This window comes from Sorex araneus, chromosome 4 (assembly GCF_027595985.1).
Source record: "Sorex araneus isolate mSorAra2 chromosome 4, mSorAra2.pri, whole genome shotgun sequence".
Lineage (NCBI taxonomy): Eukaryota > Metazoa > Chordata > Mammalia > Eulipotyphla > Soricidae > Sorex > Sorex araneus.
Genome location: NC_073305.1, coordinates 186203374 through 186218109, shown reverse-complemented (window position 1 = coordinate 186218109; position 14736 = coordinate 186203374). Strand labels below are relative to the sequence as shown.

The 14736-nt window shown below is 48.4% G+C and overlaps 1 protein-coding gene across 1 annotated transcript in view; it reads right to left on the bottom strand.

Moving 5' to 3' along the window:
- Nucleotides 1-14736, bottom strand: part of SLC22A3 (solute carrier family 22 member 3) — an 80015-nt gene that overhangs the window by 33901 nt on the left and 31378 nt on the right. Inside the window, exons 4-5 of the mRNA XM_055136096.1 lie at nucleotides 13510-13678; nucleotides 12176-12293 (exon numbers count right to left, since the gene is read on the bottom strand). Coding sequence (XP_054992071.1) covers nucleotides 12176-12293; nucleotides 13510-13678 — 287 coding nt within the window. The remainder of the gene's footprint in view (nucleotides 1-12175; nucleotides 12294-13509; nucleotides 13679-14736) is intronic.

The following is a 14736-nucleotide window of genomic DNA, read 5'->3' as shown; positions in this document are numbered from 1 at the left end:
GGAAGTAAAAGATAAAAATCTTTCTTCTTAGGCCATCTTCCTAGCTGGAGCCTTCAGGGGAGCAGAAACAAATGGATAAGCATGCTTTCTCCCTGACCTTTTAGCTTCATCTCCTCTCATTTTTCTTGACATCAAAAGTCTCTGTACCCCAACCATCTGCTTGCCTCTGGGGAAGCTAAGTAATGTTTCCTGCTTCCCAGACCATTTCTCTTATCTTAGGGTCATTTCATGAAGAAAGGCATCTTCTAAGCATCTAAGACCTAGTGAATCCGTTTACCCTGAGCAGGTCTGGCCTGGAATAACGCCAGGAAGGCCTTGCCCAGCACACGGGACACACAGGGCTCAGAAAGTGGGGGAACTTTCACAAAAAAAGTGAGTATTTTCTCATTAATTCACAGTAGGGAAGCGCAGCCATTTGGACTGCAGAAAGCATCAGAATGGGCCAGATGGCAGAGGGACAAAACCCTGGCAAAGGCTGACCACCTCTCGCACAGAGTGGGAAGATTTCAAAGAAGGCATTAGAGAGCCGTTCTCCTGGCAAATCCTCAAAATTAAAACTGAGCAAAAGAAAACATAAAAGAATAAAGAATAAACAAGCTCACTTCTCTATTTTATTAGAAAGACGCGCAGAATGAAAATAATCAAATTAGGCATTTTCCCAACCTTCACCAAAGAGAGCAACCGACACTAATGAGGAAGTCTTGTGTGGCTGGCTCATTCTGTTTCCATTAATTTTGTTTGGATGGCCACCCAAACGTGGGCTAGTCAGTTAAAGGCAAAGGCTTCTCACCCGAATACGGTGGGGTTGGGAGGGGAGGACTGTTCCAGAGAGCTGGACAGAGACCAGCCACGGAGAAGGGGAAAAGAGAGGACACTGGGATTCCTGACAGCGTCCTTGCTGAACAGTGGCTTGAAGCTGAAGCTGAGAGAGGCAGCGAGAGGGCAGAAAGTGTTGCCAACCCTTCAGTTTGCTTTTACTGCTGTCAAGCACTACAGGAAGTTCAAGTATCGCACAGATTGAGCCTCTTTTGAAGAGAGAAATCCCACAAGCAGGAAGCGTCAACACACACAGCTGATGCTGACCCAGGCTAATCCCTCCTGGCCATAACAAAAACCCCAGGCAGTGGCCAAGGAGCTAGCTCCAGGGCTAGAGCGCTGCTAGGGGTGGCCCTGGTGGCAATCTGAGTTTCTAAGCGTAACCCCCGCCACTCGAGAGCAATGCTGGGGAGGCCCCGTTTAAAACAAACGACGAAACAAAAACAAAATCCTCCAACCCCAGAAGTCAGAGACAGATTTTCGCATCACTTCCTGTCTCCTTGCTTGTTGAGTCCCAGTAAAGCTGGTGGTATTGACATGGGACATTATTTAGGAACTATGTGACCACAGCCACTTTATAAAGCCTGGAAGTCATGTATTATCCCCCACTTAGTCTTGCTTACGAAATTCTCCGGGATCTCAACAGCAGGAAGCCTAAGACTGGGTGGGGGATACAGTGACGGGAAGGGGCTTTGGCTCAAGCCCATCCACACAGAGCGTCGCCCCTCCAGGTGGGGGGGGCAGGTGGAGAGGAGGGCACACCTGAGCACACTAGGAATAGCTGGGCTCTCTGTGGTCCGGGGAGAGCGGGGGGACAGTGGGTACCACGAGGGTGCAAGCTTCCAACTTAAGATAATGGACAAGGGGAGACATAAGCAACAGGATTTACTGGATCAAAGGGACAACAGAAAATAATCAGAGAGCTGGGGACCCTGTGTGACAGGCGAGGGCTCAGGGCCAGATTTAGAACTAAAGTAGGAAATTGGGTTGAGCAAGCTGTATAGAGGAGATGTGCAAAAAAGCAGGGCAAATTTACTGTGTGGATTTTAATCCTTTGTCAATAAGGTAATTATTTTCTTATAAATATCACTTCAAAGCTGCGCATGTTTTTTTTGGTGGGTTTTGTTTGTTTATATGGGTTTTTTTTTCTGCTTCATTTTTTAAAAAACACACTAAGGATGAAGGAAGAAGAAGGAAACTTTCGGGCACCTGGGACCTCCAGCGTGTTTGTGCTTTGAGAGGATCTGGGCTCCTTGACTCAGAGGATCGTCCATTCCCAGGTCCCCCGGTCCAGAGTAGCCAGAAGGAGCTTGTGGAACTGCAGATGCAAATCACTGGGGTCTTCCTCTGAACAGATGCAGGAGGGCAAAGGCTGATTTCGATTTCGTTAAGGAGGACCAATCACCCCAGTGGATCCCAGAGCCCAGAGGCCCAACCCAGGGGTCCCCCTTCCCCCAGTCCTGGACAGTCAGGGCCACCACGGGAGCCCTTTAGCTGTCCTGAGGTCTGGAGGTCATTGTGCCCCGCCCCCAGCCAGATGCACTAACCATGTTCTGATAATCACCATGAATGGTGACCGGGATACGGGGAGGGGGAGCAGGGCTACCTTCCACAGTTCTGGGGGAAAGGGAAAAAACTTTCACTGTGCTGAGATGGGAGCGTTCTGGTTTTGACAAAAGTAAGCAGTGGGAGAGAGGGCTCATTCTTCTCTCCAGGCTTCAAACTCCACCTACTGCTCTGGGCTGGATGCCCTGAAGTTCACCAGCCCCAGGGGACCACCCAAGCATCCTTTGGAGGCACACCACTGGGAACCCAGCCCGGTGGAAGCCGTTTAACGCCCAGGAGCACTGACCCAAGGTCCTGGTTGGGGTTCAGTGAGAACCCACAGATCTAGAAGATCTGCGGCTGGACTTCCCTAGGTGGAAGCAATTTCTGGCCCCATCATAAATCCAGTAAGAGGAGTCAGCTGGGTCTAGCCCCTGAGCTCCAGCTTCACGGCTTGCTTACTGGAGTATAAGCACATTCCCCTTTTGATGAAATACGGCTTTATTTATTTAAAAATGAGAGACATAGAAACTTATTAGAATAATCTATTTAAATTAATTAGAATAATCTATCTGATAAATACTGGCTAGTTTTAAAAAATGTGTTGAAGATAATGACTAACAAATTGATAATGACTAATTTTCATCTCCAAAGACCCAAATTTGACACATAAAGCATCTGGATCCTTTTATGATGCAAAAATATTCTGTTAGAGCTAATGTGAGGACATGTATAATACGGTAATTATTTCCATGTGTCATTTATTTTTCTTTTTGGGTCACACCCGGCAAAGCTCAGGGATAACGCCTGGCTCTGCACTCAGGAATTACTTCCTGGCAGTGCTCAGGGGACCATATAGGATGCCAGGGATCAACCCGGGTTGGACACATGCAAGGCAAATGCCCTCCCCCCTGTACTATCGCTCCAACCCCCATGTGTCATTTTTAAAAATGATGCAGAACAGACACATTTCCCCTGTGATGCTAAAAAAGAGAAAGTTTATCTTCATTAGGGAAAGTGAAGTGAGTTTCCCGTGACTTTCTTTATAGCATCCTTTACTATTTTGTAGACTCTTCTCTCCTGTTCTTAACAATTGTACCGAACTGGGGTCCCTCAGGTAATCCTTGGACCTAAATTATTTCTCTGAATTTTTCAAAACATGCAGAGGGTGGGAGTGACGGTACAATGAGTAGGGCATCTGCCTTACACACAGAAGACCCAGATCCAATCCCTGGCACACCATAATGTTCCCCAAGCCCTGCCAGAGTAATCCTTAAGCACTGAGCCAGGAGTAAATCCTGAGCACCACTGGATGTGGCCCCGAACACCAATCAAACAAACAATTACATCCGGAGCATTTCCCAGGTCCTCTGTCTGAGATAATGATTAACAAGACAGCCATCAACAAAAGCACATCAGTGGGGTGAAAATGCCACACAGCCCCAGTGGGTTTCACTGGAGCCAGGATACTCGGGAGGTTCCTCTTCTGGAAGAACAAAACTCAAATTGATAAAAGTCCCCTTTGAAAGGAAGTGTCATAAACAGATCTTCCCACAGCTGGAAAGTCCCCAGGCACAGTAACGTGATGTATGAGCTTCCACTAAGTGACATGGACAAAGGACAGCTGCGGGTGCCAGTCTCGGCGGCCACACAGTGATCTATAGCCAGCGACAGTTCCTCCCAAGAATGGCATCTTCTCCAATTTGGAAACATCGGGGTCATTGTCCCTTCAGCATCAGAGGGCTCAAACTGGAATGTGTATCAATACAACCTGCTAGTTATAATTTTAATGAGCTACAGATTAGCTAGAAATAAGGAACTATATAGGTATAGCATAGAAATAAGGACACTACAATCAAGTCTTAGAGTTATTGGAGCAGTTAGGACTAAACACGACACTAACGGGCTCACAGCACCGGAGACACGTGGTCAACGAGAACTGTCATCGACTTATTTTTCGTGATTGAATCCTATACAGAGACAAGAAGAGGAGGGAGAGGAGGAGAAAAAGGACCTTCCTAGAAATGGATTTCTAAATACTTGAGGGGAAAAAAAACCCAACGTACCACACATCAGCTGCTGGATCTGGCCTTGCTTAACCTTCTGTATTGCTGACATTATCACACTATAACCACAGTCTTGGCAGAGAAGGCACCACGCCCTCACTTAGCATGTGTGTCTGGGTGTTTTCGGGGAGCTGGGGTTGGAGGTTGGGGCAGCTTCACTGGGGTTGTTGTACTCCACATGTCCTCCCTGGAGGACCTGGGAACCTCCTTCTGATGAAGGTTCAAGGGCAGAGGTCAAGTCTCAGCACACAGGCCCTTCTCAAGAAGCTTCCCCTGACCAGAAGAACTATCAAGGGTGTGGGTAGCAGCAAAGTACAGCAGGACATGCCAGCGACCTGGAGACCAGGCGACTCATCGCCCCACTCCCAACATCACAGTCGAAACCCACAGCAGTCTCGGGAAAGAAGTGAGCATCGCTGGACAGTAGCCCCCTAAAGTCTGATGCGCCATCATAACCCCTCTCACTCCACTCACTGACCCAGTACTCACAGACCAGTCCCCTCCGGCTGCTAAAACCACCCTCTAGAGCCAGGAAACGTGTTTCATGTTCCGGGGTTTACAGGGGAACCATAAACTTAGCCACATTCCATGCAGCAGCTGCGGGTCAGGGGTCACCTCTCTTCCACGTTGGAGCCCTTCTGATTCTGCATCTCAGGCTACGGGGCAGGGCTGGTGGGCAGCCCCACACTGTTCTTGGCGGAGAGAATGGGTGTCCGAAAGGCTGGAGGCCTCTGCTCCTGCGCTGAGCCAGAGGTGGCCCTTCAGACCCTGGTCACTAGGCCAGGAGGCCAAGCGGTGGGGAGGGACAGCTGCCAGGAAAGGCAGTGGGGGGCCCATGGCCATGCATGGGGGGAGGGGTTTCTCTTAAGGGACGCGACGCACAAGAGGGTCCCACACAGAAAGAAACACGGAAGCCACGGAAAGGTCCCCCACAAACAACTGCCCACCACATAGCAGCAAGCCCAATCCCTACCACCAGGCACTGGCGCTGCTCAGACCTTTGCTCACTCCTTCTCTGCTTGGACAAACACACAGTCCGGCGCTGGGCAAGCAGCCAAGCCCAGCAACGCCACACAAGCAGCTCGCCCCGGGGCTACTGCATGGGAAGGCACTGGGGCTGGCCACGGCTTCCTGACCACTCGCACCACAGCACCAAGGGTCAGGTCAGGCCAAACTGGTGGGAAAGAAAAATAACAGTGAAACCTGCAGGAACTTCCCCCCTGGAATCAAATCAAGGGTGTGACCAAGGCAGGATCCTGTTCTTTGGACTCTCTCCCCCAGGGGAGTCTTGGAGGTGGGCGCTTTTCTCCGAGCAGAGAATCACCTGGGAAGACAGTCTCCCACCATGAGTGCCGGGATGTAATTATCTCAGACTGGATGGAGGTTTGGTTCTTTCCATAACGACTGTCCCGGACAAATGCAAATGGCCAACAACCCTCAGCTTAGGTCTGTAGGTTCCCTGTCTCTCAGCTTGAGCGACTAGCTAGTGTGGGGCCTCTCACCCATCGTGATTTGGTCCAATGTGGTCATGGCTTCTAGGAATTCAAGCCACTTCCGCCAGTGCACTGATATTTCAATCTTTAGACTTTCCAGTGTGGAAGAATTATGATGCGGTTGGTATATTCAGTGTCTGATCTTTGGCTGCCCTCCGCAGAGTCAGATACCAGCTGGAAAGTTGGCAAAAGGAGGTCCGGGAAGGAGTGACACAGAGAACCGAGTTAATCCCCCAGGGAATGGGTGACAGCCACGGGAAATGGGGCCAAAAGGGTTCACAATACAGCCACGGACAAACCACCTGGCTTGGCGCTGGGATCCACCTGCTAAGCCTCCTTCCCAATTCATTCCAGACTTTGCCAAAATCTGGGGGTGCCCCTGCATGAAGAGGGAAGTGGAGGGGGGGTTGGAAGACAAGGGACTATATATAGTGATAACATCTTCTAAAATCAGCGTTACCAGTAAGAATTGGAAGGAGACCGCTGGGCTATCGGCCCCGAGCTGTAGTTTCCAGTGGTGTTAGAGATGCCATTTAGGGAACAAAAAATGCTGTGAAGGTTTGGGTACCTGTACAAAAATAGCTCTTAAGCTATCCTTGCCTCATACAGGTGAGCACTGTTAGATTTACTGGAATAGGAGCAATAACGAAGGCTGTGCTTCTGCTTACACAGAAGCAGCAGCAAGGCCCTGTCTGCCTTTGGCGTTTGGGGTGAGTGTTTCTCCCATGGCCTGCGAATCTGAGTGCTGGGAAGAGGCCTGGGCGTGTGGGAACATTACCATGTCTAGAATCAACAACGGTCTGGCCCTAGAACTTGACTGAATCTGGCTATTCGCCAGGGAGGGTTCAACTAACATGTTCATTTCTTCTTTTTGAGAATGGTTCCTGGCTTCTCTCTGGAAGGGGTATAGTCTCAAGAACATTCAAGACGGGTAGCTCGCATTTGAAAACATTCGCTTCAAAACCAAAAGCATCCTGTGAGAAGTGGGTGATGCCCAGCCTGAAACCAGGGCGGGTATCACATCCCGGGAGGGTGAGCGAGAGAGGACTTGGAGGTGACCAGGGATGGGGCAGAGGGGCTCGGGGCCTGGAAAGACAGCATTGTATCTCCGAGACAATCTGGCACCAGCTCAGCTACTGCCGGCACCCACAGAGGACTAAAGCAGGGGTGGGGTGGAGGGGGCTTCCAATAAGGCACATGGGGCACCTGCCAAGCACCCACCAGGCAGCAGGAAATCCACTTGTTATTTGAGAAAGAAAGAAGGGGGTAGCGCCTCTCCAGCTGCTGAAGGGGGTGCTCGGCATAACCAAACAGAGGAGCTGCTCTTCCTAAAAGCATATGGAGAAGGGGGGAAATCACCTGAACCAACCACCGACCTTTGCAACCTCTGATGGATGAACCCAGGTAATGATTCTCAGACGCGGCAAACATCTCTGATGGTGACACAGCCTTGGCAAGCCAGGCTCACGGGCAACTTTTCAGGGAAAAGGACAAGGCCACCTCCAACGTAGTTTTATGGAAAATACCAAACCCTTGGACCGAAGCCATAGTCCAGCAGGCAGGAGCTTGCCTTGTATGTGGTCAACCCAGGTTCAATTCCTGGCAACCCATAGGGTCCCCTGAGCACCTGCAGGCATGATTCCTGAGCATTACCAAGTGTGGTCCTAAACACCAAAGCAAGCCGAGACAAAGAATGAAAAAGGAAATATCAAACCCAAATCTGACTGAGCCCTAGAGCTAACTTCCAATGTACAGAAAGTGCCAGAAACTGAGGTGATGGGGACAGTAGAAAGTTCTACAGGAGTCCAACACCCAGCGGGGACTAGAGGCATGGTGTGGGGCCAAGCGTCCCACTGACCCTGGCTCACAGCCTGGGTCGGGCACCCTCATTTAGGAAAGCAGCTAGGAGAAAATCAGAAGCGTGGCTGGCAGTGAGTGTGAAGCAACAACATGACTCCCGTGCCCCTGCCACTCGAGACTTCTCTCTCCCATCACTGGACTTTTGCTTTTCTGTCACGTTGGAACCAGGGTTCGATGTGCTCAGTCTTAGCTGAACGGGAACCTGGAAACACACTTTGGCACGCGGCAGGAAGTCGCTCCTGCAGACTCCGGGGAAACGCCTCCCACTCTGCTGTAGAGGAGTCTTGGCCCGACCAACGTGCCTTGGTTTGCAAACACCTTGTACAATAGTCTTCAAAGAAAACAGTGCTCCAGCGTGTTATGACGGAGGCCGCTTCCAAGATGGGTCACAGGTCTTACCAGACCCTCCCTTTCATGACTGCCTTCTCCTCTGGAAGAAGAATGTCACACATGCAGTGTGGGTTTCCCTTCTGACGACCCAGAAAGAGAGGTTGTGCCTCTCAGGAGCCCGCGGGGAAGAATGTCATCTCCCAAGGCGTGTGCCGAGAGACTCCTGTGTATGCATCCTCTGTCTAAGAAACAGGCAAAGTCCCAATCCCAATTTCCTAGCTCTTCATCAGATGTTCCCTGGCCAACCCTTTCAAAAGACAGAGAAACAACTAGGGCAAGGCAATCAATGAAGTCTGCATGTGCATGTGTGTGCGTGCTTGTGTGTGTGCATATGTGCATATGTGTGCATGTGTGTGTGTGTGCACGTGTGTGTGGCCACTCCTAGTCAGGACTTCTGCCTGGTGTGTAACTCTGGAATGTTAAAGCCAGTCAGAATCAAAACTAGTGATGCTCAGAGTTGGAGGTCTTAACCTCAATATCCTACTGGGGAAAAAAATTCAAGTGGTCTTCTTAGCACCTGAACACCTGCCTCCTCCTTGGGAGGACATGCGTTTTAGGGGCCCCATCTGTCCTTCTGTTTGGAATTCAGTTTTCTGTATGAGTTGGCATTCATAGTCTGGTTATGACTTGCTTTTGTTTAGCTTATGCCTATGTTTAGAATCTGGTTTTTGTTGTGTTTGAAATTTGTTTTTGTCTGTTTGTCATTGGGGGAATTTAGCTTTGATGCCTTCTAAAAGCCTCCTGGGGTGTATCTGAGGAATCTAGACCACCTTTAGCTATGGAGCCAAAGGAAAAAGGAAATGATTTTCTATCTATCATAACCTTCCTTGGCCCGCGTAAGAGGTAGAATTTGAGGAGAGACAGTGCCTGGAACACAATTTAATGACTCTGCACTCTGACAACCAGAACTGCTTTATGAAAGAGATAGTAAGTGAGATGAAATGCCTCATGTCCAGGCTTTCATGTTTCTGTGAAACAGGGAACCCTCTGAGAAGGGGTTCTGCTTAATAGTATAAGGGGGGAAATGGCATGACTCCCCCACTCTACAATAATAAAAGCTGGAAGGGAAAAATAAAATGAACAGAAAGCTTATGGGAAGTTTGACTCTGTTAGTCCTGTGCCTTTGTCATTCACGGCCATCTCAGTTCCACCCGCCCTGACCCTGCATCCGTCGTCTTGCTGCTTGCAATAGTGTCCCGCAATGAAAGTGTTAAGTGCCCTTCCTCGGTGAGTGAGGGCTGTGCATGGTGATGTACCACCACCTCAATCTGTTTACAATATGTTGTTGTTATTTGTTCTTGTTTTTGCTTGGGAGTCACACCCAGCAGTGTTCAGGGGTAACTCCAGGTTCTGCACCCAGGAATCACTCCTGGTGGGGCTCAGGGGACCATATGGCATGCCAGGTATTAAATCCGGGTTGACCACGTGCTAGGGAAGCACCCTACCCGCTGTACTATCTCTCCAGCCCCTGCTTTCAGTTTTGAAGTTTGGAAACTGATATTTTAAGGGTTAAAAGTCCAAAATGTTTTATGAAATCAAAATGATTAAAAATAAATAAATGTCTCCAGAGAACAAGATATGTATTTATGGTGAGAAGGGGCAGGAAAATGAAAACATTTTCTTAGAAGAGTTTTGTCTCAAGGAAACATTGGTAATCCCCAAACAGAAAGAAAAAGATATGGCAGAAAGATCAAGGAAACAAAGAAACATCTTGCCTTCAAACTAAACTGGACATCGGTGATCTAAGACTTTCTTCCTTTCCTCTAAATTGTGTATTTTCAAAGGTTGCTTTTAAATAAAACTTAAAATATCCATAAAACTTGACTATCTGAGCTGCACAGGTGACTAAATATAGAAAAAATTATATATAAAAAACACCTTAAAGTTTGGGGAGAATAATATTCTAAGTATTTATCTTGCAGCTGAGCAAAATAAAGTCCCGCTGCCCCCGAGTGAGCAATTTGATTGGCCACAAAAGCCCGACTAGACATGAAGAAACACACTGAGAGCAGCGTCATTTTCAACCACAAACTGTAGCGAATATTCCTTGAGTCTTAGAGTTCATTGGGAATCAAAAAGTGGACAAACAAAGAAAAATGTATCAATAAAAATGTATGAGGCTAAAGTACTCCTCTTCCAGTGCTCAGGGTTGCCAAGAGCATCTGTGGGGGCTGGGAGCCATCAGTGTGGAACGGGAGGCACCAGGCAGGCCTGTGGTGTGGCATTTTATTTCACAGGGCACCAGCAGCTACTCTTTCATCCATGTTCTTAGGGTCCAGACTTTGAGCTCACGGATGCTGAGGTCTGGGTCTACATGTACAAGGTCTTCAGGAAGCAGCCACATAAATGACAAAAATATTATGGAGGGGGCTGGCAGGAGTGATCGTGCAGCAAGTTGAGCGTTTGCTTTGTATGTGGCCAACCCAGGTTTGATCCCAAGCACCACACCCTGCAAGAGCCAGGAGTAACCTCTGAGCACCATGGGGTGTGTACCCAAAGTGAAAAAATAAAATAAAATAAAATACCCACCACGTTGTTAAAACTGAGTGCAAAACCCCCACATCTGCTGTGGGGGCAGGGACTGAGGCCTAAAGTGATGAGGGCGAACACTGCAGGATCAAACGTGTTCACCGAGTGACAAATATCTATTGGTTTTACATAGGTTTTAAGGCCAGTAAGCTTGAAGGAGCCCAGTGAAGCTACTCCGGGTGTACAGGGGCTGGTGGAAGGAAACTTATCAACGGACACAGCAGCTGCCCCTGAGTGAAGCGGGAAGGAAGGCAGAAAGTTCCAGGCCGCTGGCGAAGGGACAGAAATACAAGGAAACATTACATGGTTATAGAAGAAATTGAGGACCACACCCAGCTGTGCTTGGGGATCATTCCTGGTGCAGCTGGAGCACCTTATGTGGTGCCCAGGAGCCAACCAGAACTGGCCGCATGCCAAGGAAGCACCTTGCCCCTGTGTCATTAATCTGGTACCTAGGAAGCTTTCGGCTTTGTTTTTTCACCCCAGAATGCTTATATCAAAACCAACCAAATGCTATGAAGCAACTAAGGTTAGCGATCTACTGTTCTTCAAGGTTTATAGCAAGGGTTCATATTGCTACCACACTGTTATTTTACTTATTGTCCTGCTCGGATTCTACACTTTGTCTCTGCAGTGAAAGTGTCCTTGTCTAGTTCTTGATGCGCTGCTCTCGAGTGAGAACTATGGGGCTCCCAACATCTGCACATGTCAGCGGCTCGGGCCAAATCCTCCAAAGGACCCTCAAATCAGATTTGCCCCCTCCTTGTTTCTCTAGGGTGAAGTAGGGAGCCACTTGAAAAAAAAAAAAAACCTTTGTGGGAGGAAGAAAGGAAAAATAAGGGATGGAAGGAGGAGGGAGATGAGAGCAGGAGGGAGGGGAGGAGGGCGGCTGGAAGGATGACATTTTGCACAGGCAAGTCTGCTCTTTCCTTGCGGGGGGCACACCCGGCGATGCCCAGGGCCTACTCCTGGTTCTGCACTCAGGAGTCCCTTTTGGCAATGCTCAGAGGGTCATGTGGGATGCCAGGCAGGGATCACCTTGAGCAAGGCAAGTGCCACACCCGCCGTGCTGTCTCGCTGGCCTCGTCACTCGGGCAGGGCTAACAGCTGGAGTACAAACCTTGCCAGACTCTAGTTCAAGCAAGTAACCAGGCTAACTTTCAAATTCTAAGACTGATTTGGATGTCAAGAAAAACTAGCATTTTATGCAATCGAGTTGAATTGTTAAATATCATACACCTACCCTAAGTATGATTCAAGGACTTGGTGCAAATGGTCAAACACAGACTAATCAGACTCACAGTGATTCCGTCTGGATCATGCCTTGTAAGTCCTCCCCTCTACCACCACCACAATTTTTCTTCTTTTAAAAAGCCAAACAGAACATGATCTAGTCAAACACAGATATTATGCGTGTAAATGACAAATGAGTTGGCCCATTTTCATCATAACTGACACTAGTAATAAGTTAGTTACCTCGGAGTAATTTGGTGAGAGGTATTTCCCATTGCATTTGGCAATGCGCCTCAGAACTTGTAATGCCTTATCTCCTTTCTTCTGGGTCACCAGCCACCGGGGAGACTCGGGAACCACCCTGGTAACGAGACATGCTTTTAAATTGTGCTGAGGAACTTCAAATCTTCAAACTTGTGACTAGCATTTCTCTAAGAACATGGATCTTGCAACTTAAATACACATTTAGGAAATCTGAGTGTTTAGAATAGGTCCTCTGAAATAGAGATTATCCTTCCAAGTTTGGAATAGAAGAAAAATACTTGATAAATGGGTCATGGCTCATAATAAAGTAATATTACATTATTCTTGCAATAGCAAACCATCTCTGAACAGTGTCCTTGATTACACAGGTGAATAGATTTGGGACTTAATGAGCATGTGGGTAAAGGTTAAGAATGTGACTTATGTCAACAATTTACCATTATTTTAGAATTAAGAAATTGGAATGATTAAAATATGTTTCTGTAATAAGAATTAAATGCATACACATATGACTTTCTGATGACTTAATTTCAGATGCTGTTAACATTGTTTCAATCCTAAATGAATCCCTAAATAATGTTAATTTGCTTAATGGAACACACAGAAAAGCAAGTCCATTTCATTGCACTTAATTTGCATGTGGAACTAGAAATCTGGTTTGTTGTCTTATGGAGATCTGACAAAGTAGGCAAACATGAGTCAGGGCACTTATTAGAAATTTGGGCTTCCTTTGTCACAAGTGTGTGTGGGACAGAGAGCAGTTAGGAGAGAGAGGGAACCAGTATGACAGGCATAGGTAGAAATGCCCACTCTGAACAAGCACCAAGTGTTGAAAGTAGGTAAAGGAATATACTCGATAACCTTCCAATATCTGTAATGCAAACCATAATGCCAAAAGGAGAGAGAGAGAGAGAGAGAGAGAGAGAATAAAAGTAAAGTACCTGTCACAGAGGCAGGCATTCGGGGAGGGATGGGAGGGAGGAAACTGAGGACATTGCTGGTGGGAAATGTACGTTGGTGAAGGGATGGTGTTGGAGCATTATGACTGAAACCCAATCATGAACAGCCTTGTAACTGTGTATCTCAGTGTGATTCAACACAAAATTAATTATTTTAAAATTTTTTAAAAAATAATTTAAAATAATGTGGGGCTTCAATATTTAGTTCATTTACTTTCCTCAATAACTGCCCCTCATCTCTGCGTGCTCTCAAAGTCCATCTCGACACCTGAGACGCTACAAGTGCTTCTTCGTGCTTCCGTGTTCCTTCCTGTGGAATAAGTACCGCCATGCCAATGACGAGAGCCGCTTTACCAGTAATACAGGAGGAAGAGGAAGTTGGGCAGCGTGGTGGCGAGCTGGATGCCCTGCCAGCTCGGGATGAAGTAGGCGATTCCCGGGAGAATGATGATTCCCAGGGTGAAGAACATCTGAATCACGATGCCCACAATCCTCCTCTGCTTGGAGCCCACTATCTCGGTCACTGCGGGGGAACAAATTCGGGGATTAGGAGGAAGGGAGGCCAGGGTCAGCTTCCACACACTGAGATGAGCAGGCGGCCCCCCTGCCTCCCGAGTCAGTCTGCTGCCAGTCTGCAGGAGCTGCCTCCTGAAATGAGGGGCGTGTGTTCTCCAGCGAGCCTGGGTGCCCTCCTCTCCTCTGACAGGTCCCAGCAGCTGCCGGCCTGCTCCGGCCCCAGCTGAGACACAGAGCACGGGCGTGAGGAGCCTCACATGAGAAAACCCCAGTGAGGCGGATGGATTTGTTTGCCACGACCCAGACAGAAATAGATCTGGCTAGATTTCCACCCCGACTTCATCACTGGGCTTTTATCTCTACAGATCTTCATGTTGCCTATTTAGCACATTCTTTTTTGACAAGAGACTCTGCAGATGCGTATTTTGGTATCCGAAGATCATTGCTGTCCTGCGACAGTCCTCCTCCACCTCCCTCCAGCTCCCTCCACCTCCCTGATGGGCTAAGGAGCCAGCCGGGAAATCCACCCTCTGCTGCCCTTCTCGGCTCTCCCTAATGTCCCGCTGGGCAGTTTCATAGATCCCAGTTCTGCTCTAATCCCCCCGAGATGTGCTCAGGTGTTTCCCTCAAACCGCTAACTTTGAAGATCCAGCCAGATTTGCATCTGCTTGGAAACAAGGACGAAGAGAGCTCTTCCTCGGACCCAGTCAGGGACCTCCGAGTGCTCTGAGCACCCAGGGAAGACACGCAGAGGGTGTGCTCGGGGGACTCTGCCCAGGCCTAGCCGGCAGTAGCTGAGGAGAGCAGACACCCGGAGCACTACGGAGGACACAGAAGGAGCACTTCTGCGTTTCCTTGACTCTCTCCTGATGGCACCATGGCTTCTGCATGGCTGCCCCCGCCCCCGTCACTGGAAGCAGCCCAAATGACAGCCAGGACCTCCCGAGGGATAAAGCAGAGAACACAGGGAAGTTTTTGTTCTTTTATAATTCGAAGCTATGGGTGATAACAAAGGTTCACAATTGGACTGAATTTGAAGACCCTGCATGGTAAAAGAAAAAAAAA